Source organism: Hippichthys cyanospilos, chromosome 13, assembly GCF_059441005.1.
Source record: "Hippichthys cyanospilos isolate Australia breed blue-spotted pipefish chromosome 13, RoL_Hcya_1.0, whole genome shotgun sequence".
In the NCBI taxonomy this organism is placed as follows: Eukaryota; Metazoa; Chordata; class Actinopteri; order Syngnathiformes; family Syngnathidae; genus Hippichthys; species Hippichthys cyanospilos.
The window spans coordinates 20,323,603-20,343,181 of record NC_142381.1 but is presented as its reverse complement, the minus strand read 5'-3'; the positions used below and the strand labels follow the sequence as shown (position 1 = coordinate 20,343,181).

Genomic DNA, 19,579 nt, shown 5'->3' with positions numbered 1-19,579 from the left:
GGATAAAGAACTTTCTCACAGATCGACATAAATACGTCAGACTTGGCCCACATCTCTTCTCCATTACACTCAGCACTAGCTCTCCACAGGGCTGCGTACTGAGCCCCCTTCTCTTCACATTATACACAAAAGACTGCATTCCAAACCATCCCTCAAATTCCATCATCAAGTTCGCTGATGACACCATTGTGCCAAAGTTCATCTCAGGGGAGGATGAACCGAACTATAGGGATGAGCCAGACAAACTGGCAGCGTGGTGTGCAATGAACAACCTCCAACTGAACACCACAAAAACAAAAGAGTTCATACTGGACTTCAGAAAGGGAAGGGCGAACCCTGCCCCGCTGCTTATCAATGGGGACAGTGTGGAAAGGGTCCGCTCCATTTTTTTCCTGGGGGTGCAGATATCAGAGGACCCATCCAGGACCGCCAACACCTCAACAGGCATGAAGACCCAGCAGAGACTCCACTTCTTGAGAGTCCTCAGGAGGAACAACCTGGAGGAGAAGCTGGTGGTGTCCTTCTACAGGGCCATTATAGAGAGCATCTTGACATATTGCATCACAGTGTGGCACGCAAGGTGCACATCTATGGACAAAAGACCGCTGAAGAGAGTGACAAACACAGCCCAGAACATCACCGGCTGCCCACTGCCCAGCCTGGAGGACATCGCCAGCTCTCGCTACCTGAGGAGAGTCAAACATCATCAAGGGTTCCTCTCAACCCAGCAGCCACCTTTTGAACTTTTACTCTTGGGCGGACGCTACAGGGCCCACAAAACACAAACAAACAGACTGAGGGATAGCTTCATCCCAAGAGCCATCACTGCACTAAATATATCTTAAACCCAAGATGCTGTAGCAATTCTGAAACGCCAATTGTGGAAAAAAAGTGCAATATCTCAGTGTGCAATATTACCACTGTGAATGTTCCCCAATCCATAGCATTTCAGTATTCTGTTTCAAAATTAGTATTTATACTTTAGCTCAGAGGTCCCCAACCCCCGGTCCGCGGACTGGTACCAGTCCGTGGATCAACTGGTACCGCGCCGCGTTGGCTGCACCCGAAATAATGTTTTTAGTTTAATGGTACGCGTGCACCCAACGCGAACGAGGCGAAAAAGCAGAGCGTTTTGTATTGTAGTCAATGGAGTTTGCGTGACTGGGCGCGAATGCACGTCGGGCGACGCGATGGACGCGAATGGAGCGAAGCAAATGGCCGTGCGCGGTCACGGGAAGTGAAATTTTGCCTTTCGCATGAAGTTATTTTTTTTATTTACTTTTTCCGCGTTTCGAGGCGCGCATATAAATCTGAGGCGTAGTGAGAAGGATGATGAGGTTTGCGAATGCCCGACGTGCATTCGCGCCCAGTCACGCAAACTCCATTGACTACAATACAAAACGCTCCGCTTTTTCGCCTCGTTCGCGTTCGGTGTGCGCGTACCATTAAACTAAATCATCTCCAAAACATTATTTCGGGTGCAGCCCACGCGGCCTGGTACCAGTTGATCCACGCACCAGTACCGGTCCGCGGACCGGGGGTTGGGGACCACTGCTTTAGATCACTTATCTCTTTATCTTGTCTTATGCAGTGGTGGGCCGTCAGGGCCAGCAAGGCCTTCTCTATTGCCTCAACATAATCTGACATTATCATAATTATAATAAACTATAATAATTAAAATAACTATAATGAATGTCAATTTCATTTTAAATTAATTTTTACTGAATATATATATATATATATATATATATATATATATATATATATATATATATATATATAATATATATATATATATATATTTTTTTTTACATATAAAATTATTCTCCATATTCTGCTCTTTTCGTGTCATATTATATCCATTTGGTTACGCTCCTTCTAGTGTAGTTATAAGTTGGAGTTTTTAGCCAATTAGAATTCAGCTAACCTGTGTCGCCTGGCGGTATGTAGTCTGCCTGCTCCTGGAGGTGCTAGGGCATTCACTTCAACAGTCGTGGGCTTCTGCGCAAGTGCAGATGAATATGTGAGCAGCCCATATAACTTAATAGACAGCTGTAATAGCCAATCGAGTCATAAGATCGCCATCTAGAGGCCTCACATTGAATGTGACGTGAGTGGATACACACTGCAGGAAGGCGGTAGACACGCTCAACAACCAAGCTACCCGGTGTTGGTTTTGGTGGATTGCCTTAGGCAGGGGTGTCAAACTCATTTTTATTGAGGGCCACATTGCAGTTATAGTTTCTGTCAGCGGGCCGGTATGACTTTGATAAAATAAATCTTAGGTGTGTTTGCCACACTGCTAACTAGTTTTGAAATCAGAGAGCGACAGAGGGCAAACAAATGCTTGTTTTTTTCCCGTAGTAATTTTAAAAGCTAAAGTCAACTGATAAATGTGGTATTTTAACCAGAAACTTGAATTCGAATCAGCATTTCGCGGGCCGCATCAAATGATGTGGCGGGCCGGATCTGGCCCCCGGGCCTTGAGTTTGACACCTGTGCCTTAGAGGCATAGCATAGCTATTCGCTAACCTGTCCTAACTTGGCCATATTTCTGACTGGGCTACCACAGGGGCGTGAGCTAACCAGGGCAAATTGTTCTACTGGGATTGCCTTTTGTTTGCTAAAGATAGATTCGGTGTTTGGAGCGACACTGGATTTGCAAACTTCAATTGTTCATCCAAGGCAGCAATGAGACACCAAAGCAGGGATGGACACGCGTACTACAGTGCTTTTAAAAACTTCTTGGGACACCCGAGTGAATATACAGTATTGTACATCTTTGCGATGGCAGTGGTTTATTGGTGGGGCATGCAGAGAACTTTTTTTCAGGTAATTTTACTTGTTCATTATTATTTTAGAGTTCCAGGGATCTAGGTATCATTTACAAGTACACAGGAGCAATAATAACTTTTTTTTATGGGGTGGGGGGGATTATTGTGTGCTTGTAGTTTTCTTAAGCTTAGTTACAGTTAGCGCTGCACAATTAATCGAGTTTTAATCGCGATCACGATATTGGCTACCACAAATCCACGGCGATATGAACATTTAAAAAGCCATGCACTTGTTTTGATTTCAAGTTAAATCAAGCACTACGACCAGACTGCAATGTTTCCCACGTTTGCATGACAACAGTATTTTAATTTCTCTGCCTGATATATTATTTATTTTATTTGTTTCATCAGCAAAGTGCTGGAAAATGAGCGTGCATTTTCCTCTGAAGATAACACTCACAAAATAAAAGCTTATTAAAAATATTCATTAAGAAAATACATTAGTAGTAAATACTGAACTGGTCAGCATTAGTCAAAACATCATAAAATATTGAAATTTTGTGAATGAATTTGGTATTATTATTTTTGTATTTATTTAAACCGATTACAGTATTCACACGTGAACTCTTGTTTTGAAAGGCTCCTTGCGAGTTTACGTCTGTGACGCTTGACCACAAATGCGCACTTGACTTTTTCCTTCTGTTCATTGTGAATGCCAGTTGTGCATAAAGTTTCTGGACGAGCATCTGTTAAGTCATGGAGAGATAAATAGCTGGAAACTATTCACTCAAAGCTTTTTTATGCCATGAAGGACATTTATGTGCATTTTTTAAACCTGTTTGTACCGTGCTATTAGGTTTCAAGATCACCGTCAAGATGACAATGCTTTGGAATGAATACATTTCACCCTAAACTATGTAAATTTCTGTAATGTTTTGTTTTGATCTTAGCTAGGGTTGTCCCGATACCGATACTGGTATCGGTACTCGCCCCGATACTAGCGTATTTTATGTACTCGTACTCGTGCTCTGAGTCCACCTGAGACTATTACGTCATCAACATGCTGCCGTGCTGTGCGCGACACGTGCTAGATCAGTGGTTCGGTGAGTCGCTCTCAGGGTTTCGGTGGAGCCTCCACCGCAGATTTTTTTTTTGTTTTTTTTTTGCCTCCGCCGCAGAGGTCCACTCCTCAGTCTAGTCTGCAGTTAGTGGGCACAGTCATTGAAAACGTCCTGCTCTGAGATTTCCTACCAGTCCTACTGAGCTAAGCAATGATAGCACAGCTTTGTCAGCACAATAATAATTGTCAGCACGACCACTGGGAGATTGCGACAGTAAGTAACATGTTGGAAAAAAAACGCAATTTCAAAACCGTTGTTATGGTATTATTAAGTACTCGTATCGGTACTTGGTATCGGCAAGTACTTAAATGTCAGTACTCGTACTCGGTAGACAAAAAAGTGGTATCGGGACATCCCTAATCTTGGCCACACGCTACAGATTGAGTAGCGTGTTGTGTGTGAACTGTTGCAAACAATTTTCGCTAGACGGAAAGTTAACACAGCACTCGTACTTCTTTGGGAGCGGAACAGCCGACATGCGTTTAGTCCAACTCTCACCTCACGTCATCATGCGGGACACCTCCGTTTTAATCCAATGTATACATTAGCAATGACTTGCGCTACATCAACATGCTTTTTTCTTATTTGTCAAATAAAGGATGAGTGAAAATTAGCTGTAGTTTGGAGCGGGAAATCTCGCATGACATTTAAGTGTGCTTCCAGCCGCGGCAAATGTTCTTTCCTCCCTAGATGTTAGAATGGCTTTCATTAAGATAGACGGACAGCCAAAGTCAAAATGAGTGTAACTCTTTAATTTAGTTGACTTTAGTGCAGTTCTCTTTCATTTTGCTGTCTGTGCTAATAAGAGGCATTATTTAGTAAATTCAAGATCAGCATCACCTTGTTTTACTTCTAGTGTATATGACAGATAAAATGTAAATGAATGTGACAAATTTGAACGGATCCATCTGTTATATCAACATATAATGGTTGATTAAGTTGTTATCGTTGAGAACTATACCAGTTGAGAACTGCTACCAATTGTAGTCTAGTCCCAACAGCATGTGTTTACATGCAATTTAATCGACATGATGGCATGTTGCAGTTTAGGATTAAGCGCCTCAGTTGGTTTTTGTCTTATTGCTTCACTTTAATTACTTTTATATTTTGTGCAGTGCAACAGCATAATTACAGACATTGGGTTGATGTAAGTGAGCATAAAAAGGGGAAAAAGTTGGCTTGGGTGGGTTTTCACAAAAGTTACAGTAGTTGGGGCTTACAACGGGAATGCGCAAGGGAGCGTTGATGACAAAAGTGAGTGATGGGGAGGTTGACGACAGAAGTCAGTAGGGCCCTAACGACTGTAGGACCAGAAAAAATGTAAGTTTTCCATCTGGAAATTTAGATATCTTTACTTTGCTACTTGAGCCATGTTTATAATGATTTGATTAATTATTAGTTTTGTGAGTGTGACATACCAGTCTTATTCTTTTCCCACCATAGTGAGGCCTTGGACACTCTCCAGTCTGTCATTGACCAGTCCAAGGGTTTGAATGTCCCTGCTGTGCGGCCACTCGTGTTAGCAGCTGAAGAGAATCTCCATAAAATGGTGGTGGACTTGGATAAAATGGTCAACAAGGTAAGGATCTCTCTCTGTTCCTGGCAGTTAAAGAAAACCTTGAAACTAGTTGACAGGTACAGTCTTTGAGCCTGTAGATATCAGTCAAGTACAATGCCAAAGTGAATATTACTCTTTAAGACCCCACCTTCTACAATCTGTATTAACATGTCTTTACGATGCTATCAGTAACATGCGCTTGAAGGAATCGTTTGACGTTAATCCTATTGAATTAAACATGGAAGGCAGGGTAAAACTTTGGACAGATTACCAAGAAATCACACGGTTGAAAAATTCTCAAAGTTAGTCAGAAGTCTTCAATTAGTTAGAAACTGCTGTTAGTTAGAAACTGCTGAACTCTCTCTCTCCACTCCTCTCTCTCACATTCAGCCCCAGCCAGAAGAAACACCTAGCTGGCCCCCCACCTAAACTCAAATTTTACTCATACACTTGCAAAATTTGCACAGACTTGCTGCTGCCATGTTTATTTATAATTATACTTCTATTGCACTAGCGATTACACTTAGAACTATAACAACTACCTCAAATGCACACAACTGGGACAACCACAGCCAGAGTTGTCCTGCTTTGTCTCGTACTGTTGGATTGTCCTGTCATATGCTGCTCCTTATGTCTTGTCTTGGGGTACTCTTGCCATACCTGGTTTTTCGTATTTAGTTTTTAGTTTTAGTTGTAAGTTTAGCAACACTAGGCAAAGTAGATCAAACATACTGCACTTTACATTACTATAGATAAGTATCTAGTTTTTAGGTTTGTCTCGTCTTGCGCACCTGCACTTTGTTATTGTACATGTAAAACGCAGAGGATATTGAGAAACGCAATTTCAATTTTTTTGTATGTTATGCACATGTGAAGAAATTGACAATAAACTTGACTTTGACTTTGATAATGTGGGTTGAGTTACGGCAGCTTTTATTGTTACAGTTGTGTAACTCTGCACTGCCATATAGGCCACGCCCATTATCGAAACATCTTACTATTCGGTGGAGGGCATTAGGCATGGCCCATGGCTTTTCAGACATTATTTAAGGGATATCACTTCAAGGGGCTCAGCAGAGTACATAAAAATGTTAAGGAATTGCTATATTTTTTTGCTGCCACTAGGTGGCGCTCGTACTATGATTAAAAATTGGCTCGTAGCTGTGTTTGTCATTAGATTTCCCATCCCATATACGGTTTTGCAAATATCAGATCATCTAGGTCCAATTACAGTAACTTTTACCGTTTTGGCGAGACATCAGACTTTAAATTGGCAGAGAGGCCACGCCCTCTATTGAAAAGTCATAAAAGTTGAGAACCGTCATTTTCCACTGTGTCATAGCTTTTCTGACCATTTTTGAGTTCATATAGTCAAACAGGCATTGCACAGTACATGAAAGTAAAAAAAAAATGGATTTTTGTCCGCCACTGGGTGGCGCTGTAACTGATTAGAAAGTTTATCACATAGCTGTATTATTGCATGACTTTTAAAGTCCCAGGAAAGTTTCAGATGGTTTGAAGCTGTCATAGCTGAGTTATTAAGATTTTTGTCACTCTTGGCGAAGGAAATATTAAACATAATTTGAAGCTCCGCCCCCATCTTTTATGTCAAGAGATCTTCACGATATTTGGACTATGTGTGCCCCTCAGTTGGATAATGATTCATGCCAAAGTTGAAGGTATGGGGTGAATCGTTTAAGAGAAAAAGGCACTAGTTTGAGACCAGCTAATGTCTAAGAATGGGACAAAACTGCACATTAAAAATATTCATAACAATTTTTCTGTACATCCTAGCACATCACTTCTGTTGACTTTTTTGTCGGTCTTACAGTCCTTCATTTGCCTACAAAGTTTCATAGCTGTAGGTCAAACCAAACAGGATTGACTTTAATCTTTCGACTAATGACATTTTTTGCAGCCACGAGGTGGCGCTAGCTTTAAACTGGAATATATTTTGGTTGATATGTTCAGGAGAATATTTTCATCCAATGTGTGAAATTGTGAGAAGATCAGATCATCTGGGTCAAATTACAGCAAATTTTACTGGACAGATAAAGCTTGGGAATGAAAATGGTCGTAGAGGCCACGCCCATTATCGAAACTTCGTAAAGTTTGGTGGAGGTCAGCAGGGCTGTTTAGAGGCTTTTCAGACTTAATTTCAGCGATATTACTTCAAAGGGCTCAGCTAAACACATAAAAACGTTTAAAAAATGCTATATTTTTGACTGCCACTAGGTGGCACTCGCACTATAACAAAAAATACGTTAATAGGTGTATTCCGCATTAGAAACCCATCAAATATATGAAGTTTAGAAAAGATAAGCCCATCTGGGACCAAACACAGCAACTTTGTTCGTTTTGGCGAGACATCAGACTGACATTTTTTTTGCCACTAGATGGCCTTATAAGCAATTGAAGATTTTTTTAAACACTTGTGTTAAGAGCTTGAGTCTCCATGTGTCTGTGAAGTTTTAGATTTTTCCAAGCTTGTAAAGCTGAGTTATAAAGGTTTGTTTCACATGTGGAAAATAATCATCAAAGGCATAATATGAAGCCCCGCCCCCAACATATTTGATGGCGGATCGTCATAAAAATTTGAACAATTCTGCCTCACAGTCAGATAAAACATTACAGCAAATTTGACGTCGATTAATTAAAGCGTTTAGGACAGGGGTGGGCAACTCCAGGCCTCGGGGGCCGGTGTCCTGCATGTTTTCCTGTTTTTTCTCTCAAACACACCTGAATCAAGTGATTAGGATTATTCTCAAGCTCCAGCAGAGCTTGTTGATGAGCTAATGGTTTAAATCAGGTGTGTTAGGGAGAGAAAACTGGAAAACATGCAGGACACCGGCCCTTGAGGGCTGGAGGTGCCCACCCCTGGTTTAGGAGAAAAAAGGAGCAGTTCGGGACCTGCAAATGAGCAAAAACGGGCCAAAGGTGCACATTCAAAAATTCATAACTCTCTTTCTGTACATCTGAGCATATGGCTCGCGCTGACTTTTTTGTAGGGCTCGAGGTCCTACATAAGGGTACAAATTTTTGGAGCTCTAGGTCAAACGGGCCGGGAGTGAGAGGCTATTTTCCACTCATAAGGCCATTTTGGGGCCACTTTTTTCATTTTGGAGAGTCATCTGACTTTGAGATGGCGTGCAGACCACGCCCATTATCGAAAAGTCGTAAAATTTTATTGCCTTAACATTCCATGTCTTAATGATATTCTGACCAATTTTCACTTGTTTTACTCAAACAGACTGAGCACAATACATTTTTACCAACCACTAGGCGCCGCTAGTAGCTATTTAAAAAATAGTTTTTCTAAGGTAATAAAGGCATACGTCTTAATATGTCTATGAAGTTTTAGATTTTTTTTAAGCTTGTACATCAGAGTTATTAAGGTTTTTGTCACTCTTGGCGAAGGAAAAATTGAACACAAAACTTGAAGCCCTAACCCTAACCCTAAGCGTTTAGGAAAAACAAGGAGCAGTTTGGGACCTGCAAACGTGCAAAAATGGGCCAAAAATGCACATTAAAAAATTCATAACTCTTTTCTGTACATCTGAGCATATGACTCGCGCTGACTTTTTTGTAGGTCTCTAGGTCCTACATATGCCTAAAACTTTTCGTAGCTCTAGGTCAAACGGGCTGGGACCAGCTGCACTTTTTCGACCTTAGGTGGCGCTGCAGAGCCATTTTTTTTTTTGCATTGTTTTGGGAAACACAAAAATATCAAATTTTCACCAGGCCCGACAACAGTGCAAATTTTGGTGACTTTTCGTGCATGTTTAGGCCCTCAAAAATGGAAAAGCGCTGCACAGTAAATAATAATAATAATAACTAGAGCTGCAAGCAGCTATAACGAGCCCTTGCAGATATGAGCACGTTGAAGGATGAACAGTTCCGAGGTATGGACAAATTTGGGTATGAATGTTTTCGTGCATATGCAGGCGAACTGTAGAGGTCAATGTTCTAGAAAAGGTAACATTTTTATTCGCATTCGTCCAACGGGCTCAACTAAGTAATTGGAATCGCAAACTTGGTTATATATTTTCTGCCATGAGGTGATTCTAGCACTATGATGGAATATATGTTTGTTGATGTCTGAAGGAATTAACTTTCAATCAACGTGTGAGGTCATGAAGATGAGATCATCTGGGACAAACTACATCAGCATTTACTGTTACAATAAATGGATGAGCACTGCTGAATAGGCCACGGCCATGATCAAAACATCGTCATATTTGATGGAAGAAATTAAGCGTTTCTAAAGGCCTGTCTGAAAAAACTTCAGTGATATTACTTTGACAGGCTCAAAAAGGTACCTTTAAATGAAGATGTAATATTTTGCTGCCACCAGGTGGCGCCTGCACTACGAGGAAAAAAAGTGTGTTTGGCATTGTACTCCCAAAATGAAATTTAGAGAAGATAATCTTGGTCCAATTACATTAAGTTTTACCGGTCTGGCCAGACATCGGACTTTGAGGCGGTGTAAAGGCCAGGCCCAAATTTGAAGTCATGAAACTTGAGATTCATAATGTTCGCTTTGTCTCAATATTCTCCTTACTAATTTTCTGTGAATTTGCTGAAAGCAGCAAAGCAGAGAACATGAGTGTAGAAAATATCTCTTTTGTCAGGCACCAGGTGTTGCTATTGGTACCATTTAATTGCTCAAACAGGATTAGCACAGTGCAAAAACTGAAATATTGAGGTTTATAACACTGGTGGCATAGGAAATATGATTCAAGTATTTTGAAGCCCCGCCCCCATCATATAGGTTAGCCGATCTTGATGAAATTTTGCCCAATGGTGCCACTCTGTCAGGTAATGGAGCACCTCAAATTTGAAGTTGATCGGGTCAAGGGTTTTGGTACCGAAAAATGTACAAAATCGGGCCAAATGCTACATTCAACAATTGATAACTCTGTTCTGTACATCCTAACATATGGCGCTCTATGATGTTTTTGTAGGTCTTGAGGTCTTACATATACATACAAAATTTCGTAGCTCCAGGTAAAAAGGGTCAGAACTGACTCTCGTTTTATGATCACCTGGGCTCAATTACAGTAAGTTTACCTGACTTGAGCAAACTCCGAATTTGGGGTTGCATACCGGTACCGAAAAATGTAGAAAATCGGGCCAAATGCTACATTCAAATATTGATAACTCTGGTTCTGTACATCCTAACATATGGCGCTCTATAATGTTTTTGTAGGTCTTGAGGTCCTACATATGCATAAAAAATTTTGTTGCTCTAGGTCAAACGGGAAAGAAGGGGCTGCCGTTTGAAGGATCATCTGGGCTAAACTACAGCATGTTTTGCTGATTTGGGTAAACTCCGACTTTGAGGTGGCATACAGACCATCCCCCTAATCACAAAGCCATAAAATTTAAAAACCCATTTTATCTAAGTCTCGATGCTATTTGTACAAATTTTCAGTCCATTTACTCTTTTGGGCTTTGCACAATACATGAAAGTTTAAAAAATGACATTTTTGTCTTTAACTAGGTGGCGCTGTAAATAATTTTCAAATTTATCATGCAGATATTTTAAGGACATAACTAGTAAATTTTCTGTAAAGTGTCAGATTTTTTTAAGCTTGCACATTGGAGTTATTAAGGTTTTTGTCGCTCATGGCGAAGGAAATTTGACACACATAATTTAAAGCCCCGCCCCCATCATATATGTTGGCCGATCTTCACGAAATTTCACCTAAACGTGGCCCTCAGCGTGATTATGGAGCACGCCAAATTTAAAGTTGATCGGCTTAATTGTTTAGGAGCTATAAAGAAGAATTTGCTACCTGCAAACATCCAAAAATGGTCCAAAAACTTTTTTGTAGGTCTTGAGTTGCTATATATGCCTAAAAAATTGTTGAAGTGTTCGACTCTAGGTGGCGCTAAAAATCAATTTTCTAGATTTTATGTATGAAAACACCAAAATACCTAATTTTACAGCAGGCCCGATAAGTGTGCAAATTTTGGTGACTTTTCGTGCATGTTTAGGCCCTCACATTTGCGATTTACTTTGGAGACTAATAATAATAATAATAATAATAACTAGAGCTGCAAGCAGCTATAAAGGGCCCTCGCAGACCTGTGCACGTTGGGGTATTAACAGGTCGGGGTATGAACAAGGACTATGAACGATGAAAAAGTAGTTGTAGATGACTTCAGTGCAGGACTCTTACCAAATATGTAAAATTTAGACAAGGTGGGACAATGTGGGTGGAGTTACTGCAGCTTTTATTGTTCCAATTTTGTGACTTTCAATGCGATATAGGCCACATTCACTGTCGAAACATCGTACTGATTTGCGGAGGGCATAAGGCATGGCCACTGGCTTTTCAGAAAACATTTAAGGGATATCACTTCAAGGGGCTCAGCAGTGTACATAAAAACATTAAGGATTTGCTATATTTTTTGCTGCCACTCGGTGGCGCTCGTACTATGATTAAAAAATAGGCCTGTAGGTGTGTTTCACATTGGACTCCCATCCCATATATGAAGTTTTAAAAATAAAAGATCGTCTAGGTCCAATTACAGCAACTTTTACCGTTTTCGCGAGACATCGGATTTTGAGTTGGCATAGAGGCCACGCCCTTTAATGAAAAGTCATAAAAGTTGAGAACCTTAATGTTCCAATGTGTCATAGCTTTTCTGACCATTTTTTAGTTCATTTAGTCAAACAGGCATTTCACAGTACATAAAAGTATAAAAAATAAGATTTTTGTCCGCCACTGGGTGGCGCTGTAAATAATTTGAAAGTTTATCACATAGCTGTATTATTGCATTACTTTTAAAGGCCCAGGAAAGTTTCAGATGGTTTGAAGCTGTCATAGCTGAGTTATTAAGATTTTTGTCACTCTTGGCAAAGGAAGTATTAAACATAATTGGAAGCTCCGCCCCCATCTTTTATGTCAAGAGATCTTCACGATATTTGGACTATGTGTGCCCCTCAGTTGGATAATGATTCATGCCAAAGTTGAAGGTAATGGGGTGAATCATTTAAGAGAAAAAGGCACTAGTTTGAGACCAGCTATGTCTAAGAATGGGACAAAACTGTAATTAAAAAAATTCATAACAATTTTTCTGTTCATCCTAGCACATCACTTCTATTGACTTTTTTATAGGTCTTGCAGTCCTTCATTTGCCTACAAGGTTTCATGGCTGTCGGTCAAACCAAACAGGATTGACTGTAATCTTTCGACTAATGACATTTTTTGCAGCCACTAGGTGGCGCTAGCTTTAAACTTGAATATATTTTTGTCGATATGTTTAGGAGAATATTTTCATCCAATGTGTGAAATTGTGAGAAGATCAGATCATCTGGGTCAAATTACAGCAACTTTTACTGGACAGATAAAGCTTCGGAATGAAAATGGTCGTAGAGGCCACGCCCATTATCGAAACTTCGTAAAATTTGGTGGAGGTCAGCAAGGCTGTCTAGAGGCTTTTCAGACTTAATTTCAGCGATATTACTTCAAAGGGCTCAGCTGAACACATAAAAACGTTTAAAAAATGCTATTTTTTGCTGCCACTAGGTGGCGCTCGCACTATAACAAAAAATACGTTGATAGGTGTATTCCGCATTGGAAACCCATCAATTATATTAAGTTTAGACAAGATAAGACCATCTGGGACCAAACACAGCAACTTTGTTCGTTTTGGCGAGACATCAGACTGACATTTTTGTTTGCCACTAGATGGCCTTATAAGCAATTGAAGATCTTTTGAAACACATGTGTTAAGGGCTTAAGTCTTCATGTGTGTGTGAAGTTTCAGATTTTTGCAAGCTTGTAAAGCTGAGTTATAAAGGTTTGTTTCACATGTGGCAAAGTAAACATCAAAGGCATAATTTGAAGCCCCGCCCCCAACATATTTGATGGCGGATTGTCACAAAAATTTGATCAATTGTTCCTCACAGTCAGATAAAACATCACAGCAAATTTGAAGTCGATCGGGTCAAGCATTTGGGAGAAAAAAGGAGCAGTTCGGGACCTGCAAATGAGCAAAAACGGGCCAAAAGTGCACATTCAAAAATTCATAACTCTCTTTCTGTACATCTGAGCATATGGCTCGCGCTGACTTTTTTGTAGGGCTCGAGGTCCTACATAAGGCTACAAATTTTTGGAGCTCTAGGTCAAACGGGCCGGGAGTGAGAGGCTATTTTCCACTCATAAGGCCATTTTGGGGCTAATTACAGCCACTTTTTTCGTTTTGGCGAGTCATCTGACTTTGAGGTAGCGTGCAGACTACGCCCATTATCGAAAAGTTGTAAAATTTTCAAACCTTAATATTCCATATCTTAATGATATTCTGACCAATTTTCATTTGTTTTACTCAGACTGAGCACAATACATGAAAGTGTAAAAAATGACATTTTAATCAACCACTAGGCGGCGCTAGTAGGTATTTAAAAAAATTTTTTTCAACGGTGTTAAAGACATAAGTTTCCATGTGTCTATGAAGTTTTAGATTTTTTTAAGCTAGTACATCAAAGTTATTAAGGTTTTTGTCCCTCTTGGCGAAGGAAAAATTGAACACATAATTTGAAGCCACGCCCCTATCATATATGTCAGCGGATCTGCACGAAATTTTGCCCAGTTGTGCCCCTATGTGTGAATATGGACCACAGCAAATTTGATGGCGATTGAGTAAAGCGTTTAGGAGAAACAAGGAGCAGTTTGGGACCTTGAAACGTGCAAAAATGGGCCAAAAATGCCCATTCAAAAATTCATAACTCTTTTTCTGTACATCTGAGCACATGGCTCGCGCTGACTTTTTTGTAGGTCTCTAGGTCCTACATATGCCTAAAAATTTTCGTAGCTCTAGGTCAAACGGGCCGGGACCAAGTGCACTTTTTCGACCTTAGGTGGCGCTGCAGCGCCATTTTTTTTGCATTGTTTTAGGAAACACAAAAATCTCAAATTTTTCACCGGGCCCGACAAATGTGCAAATTTTGGTGACTTTTCGTGCATGTTTAGGCCCTCAAAAATGGAAAAGCGCTGCACAGTAAATAATAATAATAATAATCCGGTGAAAAACAAGAGGGCTCTCGCAGCGGTAGCTGCTCGGGCCCTAATAATCCGGAGAAAAACAAGAGGGCTCTCGCAGCGGTAGCTGCTCGGGCCCTAATAATAATAATAATAATCTGGAGAAAAACAAGAGGGCTCTCGCAGCGGTAGCTGCTCGGGCCCTAATAATAATAATAATCTGGAGAAAAACAAGAGGGCTCTCGCAGCGGTAGCTGCTCGGGCCCTAATAATCTGGAGAAAAACAAGAGGGCTCTCGCAGCGGTAGCTGCTCGGGCCCTAATAATCTGGGGAGGAACAATAGGGACCTCGCAGTGGTCACTGCTCAGGCCATAATAATAATAATAATAATAATAATAATAATAATCTGGGGAGGAACAATAGGGACCTCGCAGTGGTCACTGCTCGGGCCCTAATAATAATCTGGGGAGGAACAATAGGGACCTCGCAGTGGTCACTGCTCGGGCCCTAATAATCTGAGGAGGAACAATAGGGACCTCGCAGCGGTCGCTGCTCGGGCCCTAATAACAATCTGGGGAGGAACAATAGGGACCTCGCAGTGGTCACTGCTCGGGCCCTAATAATAATAATAATAATAATAATCTGGGGAGGAACAATAGGGACCTCGCAGTGGTCACTGCCCATGAGACTTGGCATAAATTCTACCATTGGCTTGAGATATGGAGTAACCAGCGTATTGTTTACATCAGGGGTGGCCAAGTTCGGTCCTCAAGAGCCACAATCCAGACTGTTTTCAATGTATCTCTTCAACCAACACACCTGAGTCAAATCAGCGTCGTTATCAGGATTGTGCAAAGCATGCTGATGAGCTAATCATTTGAATCAGGTGTGTTAGTTGAAGAGACACAATGAAAACAGGCTGGATTGTGGCTCTTGAGGACCGAACTTGGCCACCCCTGGTTTACATGGTAACTGTGCAAGCCCACTTTCTATAACAATTACAGACTGAAACAATGTGAGAACACCAGGTATTGGCACTAATAAGAGAAAATATTTTAATCCCACTTCCTATAGTCGGTGGTGACAAAAAATTATCACAGTTACATTGCTACTTTTTCAACTCTGAATTCAGAATCAATAAGCAATCTCAAAACCACTGAGGTGTGTCAGTTCCTTCATCATAATAAAGTTGTTGGCATTTTTTTCAAGCCTTGGGCAGCTGTGGGAACCAGCCAAAACCACAATTTTCCACCGCATGTTAACCACGTGATCAAGATGCATTATCGTAAACAAGCGTCACGTCACTTGATGTCATAAAACTGTGACCAATCTTCACCAAAGTTTGAGAACATCTCAGCTCTACTTAGGTCAACTTTTCTACTCCTGCAAATACTAGAACTATCTATCAATCCATTGTCTTGAGACCGCTGATCGTCATAAGGTTGCTCTGGAGCCTATCCCAATTGTCCTAGGCACTAAGCCTAACCCTTTCCCTGAAGTGGTTGCCAGATACCAGCCAAAGTATTTTGAATTTTGTCAACACAATGTCTCCCCATCTTGTACACTACAACCTAATGACAGCAACACTGTCCTTAAAATCCAAAATGTTGCAGCAATTCTTCAGGTGATTTCAGTTTAACAGTAAAGTGTTGTATCTCCTACACACATAAAACTCCAATGTTCAAATGTCTGGCAAATCTCTGTTGGTTTGTTGCAATGAGAACACATGAGCACATGTTGACACACGTGTGAGTGCTAAGCTCTTTGTTCACAAAATGAAAAGGAGCACAGAAAACCACATCGGAGTGCTCTCTTTTCACATAAGGACTCTTACACTAATTCCTCTGTGTTCTTCATCCCATTTACACTGGGTTTGCCACTAGAAACGGCTGCGATTGCCACAACAACACTTTCTATTCCTCGGGTGGACATTAAGAGCATTGCTTGTGTACTCGTTGACTTGACCGCCTCCATTGGGTCCTGCGCTGGTCGACCATCACGGATTAGGAGTTCGGCCGTCTGCGGTCCGCCTGGCTGGAATGTGGGATGGTTCCTGCCCAATGGCTTTGCCTGCTGTCAAGACATCACTGCACTATTTAGCACAATATGTTTTCTGTAATTTATATTGTTTCTGTGTCTGGTACATGCAGCATCCACTTCAACCTGTGGGCCTGGAAGGGGGCTCCTCCCACCTGTGGTCCCTTCTGGAGGTTTCTGATTTTCCCCAAATTGGGGTTTTTGAGTTTTTCCTTCACCTTCTGGGAGCTTTGACAGGGGATGCTGTTGTGTACCTTATACTGAAAAGATGTCTCTGTGCGACCTCTTTTCATCTGTGAAGCCCTTTGAGACTTCGGTGATTTAGGGCTATATAAATAAAATTTGATTGATTGATTGATTGATTGAATCACAAATTAAACTTCACTGCTTGTTAGTACAACTGCCAAAAGTGCTGTGGGTCATTAAATTAAAGACAAAGAGGGCATGTGTCTGTCCAGTGTAACCCACTCTGTGAAACAAAATCTATTGTAACCAAATTGAATTGATTTCTGGAAGTTGAAAACCAGAAGTACTAGTACACAAGATAGCAAATCAGTGTCATGTGAAAACACAGGCGCACACTCTAATAATGACAAAATGACAAATAAATGACAATAGAAACGGATATCACAAAACTCCCGATATTGAAAGTCTTGTTTATGTACCTCACAAGCCTCTCTGGAAATTAAAACTTTTGATTGTTGCACAATATTCACCCTGTCATTCCCACAGGTCACTTTCAGTCCATTTTTACTGCCAACAAATGATAAATCTACTCATGGATTTGTGTGTTGTACTCTAGGTGAAGTCGGCCGAGTTGGAAGCTAAGATTGTCTCTCAGTACAGTGAACTGGTTAATGAAGCCAAACTACAATTCCAAAGGGAAGTGAACAGCCTTACACCAGAGATTCAGACCAACTGGAAAGGACTCAGTAAGACCACTTACTCAGCCATATAATTCTAGTCGTTATAGAGACCAAAATCACGTTTTCATTATTAATACAATATTGCTAAAGAATGCCAAAACATTTATTAGAGGTACAGTACAGTAACAAAAGTATAAAACAACTTTTACACTGCAAAATACAAACATATATAATCAGCCTCAATCATGACTTATAATGCCTGCAAATGAAATTAACTTAAAATTAAGATGGGAGTACTGTGATCCTCCCCTACTTCGCGGTTAATGGGGGGTGTCAACCCCCCGCAAAGTCTAAAACCCGCAAAGTAGGGTATCAGTTCCTAGATTTCTATGTACGCAGCAATATAGCCGCAGTAACCTTTTTTTTTTTTTTTTTTTGCTATTTTATTTTCCTTTCTCACATTATTTCACATTACATTATCCTTATTAACTCTAACATTGCTTAGTTTATTGAGAATTTGTTCTCAGGACTGGTTATCTGCATCAAGACTCCGGCGAAAGAGTACGCAAGTCATCACGTTGAACTTCACATTTATTTTGGCTCATGTATGGTGTATCATGTAGTATCTGTTGAATAATAAATCAACAACAATCTTAAAGTCAGTAAACTAACATATAAACACTTGCCAAACTTTGATCTATGAGTTTACTGTATTTTTAGCCGACATTAGCGGGTTAGCAACAACTAACTATAAAGTGCATCCTCTACACAAACGAACACATAAACAGAATAAACACTCATCGCTTACTAAACATAGGCAGTAGCGTGCGTTGTCAACATAAATGATAATAAAATATAAATATCATCTAACGTTGTCATTCACTACGTCACCGTAACCAGCCGAATGACGCACAGAGAACGTAAAACAGGAAACGGAAATGCAACGCGGCCCGACAAATTAAATGCATGCATTTCAAAATAAGATAACAAACGTCGCAAACTCTAACGCTTGAAGAATTCTTAAGTTATTAGCTAATATTACTTAGTTATTTGATGAATACCGTACTGTATAATGTACTTTTTTTTGCTTTTTTCATTTTTTTTCAATTTTTGCGAATGTTTTAAATTATTTTTTTGTTTTGAAATATTTATAATTTTTCCTGGAAAAGCGATATCTGAGACTGCGAAGTAGGAGGGATTAATGTAATCGTTTTCACTGAGATGAGTCAAATGATTTGTCAATCACGTCATAAGACAAACATGGGGGAGATATCTGTTCAAAAATTTGCATGTTTATTTTTACATGCCATAAACATTTGCTGTGTGCAAATGTAATTTTGAGTTTTACAAATAAATGTAAACTTCCCAAATAAGGTATTTGCACATGATTTTTTAATTGTGTGTGCCTTTATCATGATTTATCATTTGTGATTTGATACAAAATATAATACTTCTCTCAGGTGATTCATTTTGGGGAAAAAAAGGTTCTTTTCATTTTATTGTTAATCACCGCTTGCTAATGTTTCCTATCTGTTCTTTTTTGTCTTCATGTTTGTACTACACTGCAAACCCAAATAAGTTACCAGAACTAAAAAATATCGATGCAATCGCTTGCCACAATTTTTTGAAGTTCATAAACTCAAAAATTTGGACTTTTTTCAATCTTAAATGTTTTGATTATATTCTGCTCTGAACATATAATTACTGTCAAGTTAAAAGACTCAAACATTTTAATTTATCTGACTATATGATTTTATGATTTATGGTTTTTTTTTTTGGCAAGTTTAAAAAAAAAAAAAAAAAAACTAGAGCTGCAAGCAGCTATAAAGGGCCCTCGCAGACCTGTGCACGTTGGGGTATGAACAGGTCGGGTATGAACAAGGACTATGAACGATGAAAAATTAGTTGTAGATCACTTCAGTGCAGGACTCTTATCAAATATGTAAAATTTAGAGAAGGTGGGACAATGTGGGTTGAGTTACTGCAGCTTTTATTGTTACAGTTGTTTGACTTTACACTGTCGTATAGGCCACGCCCATTGTCGAAACATCGTACTATTTTGTGGACGGTGTTAGGCATGGCCAATGGCTTTTCAGATGACATTTAAGTGATATCACTTCAAGAGGCTCAGCAGAGTTCATAAAAACGTAAAGGAATTGCTTTTTTTTTTTTTTTTGCTGCCACTAGGTGGCGCTCGCACTACAATAAAAAATAGGCTTGTTAGGTGTGTTTC

General features: G+C 40.0%; 1 protein-coding gene across 5 annotated transcripts in view; it reads left to right on the top strand.

The window, feature by feature from the left end:
- Positions 1–19,579, top strand: part of immt (inner membrane protein, mitochondrial (mitofilin)) — a 53,357-nt gene that overhangs the window by 23,122 nt on the left and 10,656 nt on the right. For 4 of the 5 annotated variants that reach the window (XM_088431164.1, XM_088431162.1, XM_088431163.1 and 1 more), the window contains 2 exons: positions 5,339–5,474; positions 17,283–17,412. In XM_088431164.1, the coding sequence (XP_088287290.1) occupies positions 5,339–5,474; positions 17,283–17,412 (266 nt within the window). The remainder of the gene's footprint in view (positions 1–5,338; positions 5,475–17,282; positions 17,413–19,579) is intronic. The other variant, XM_088431165.1, reaches the window with a different exon arrangement.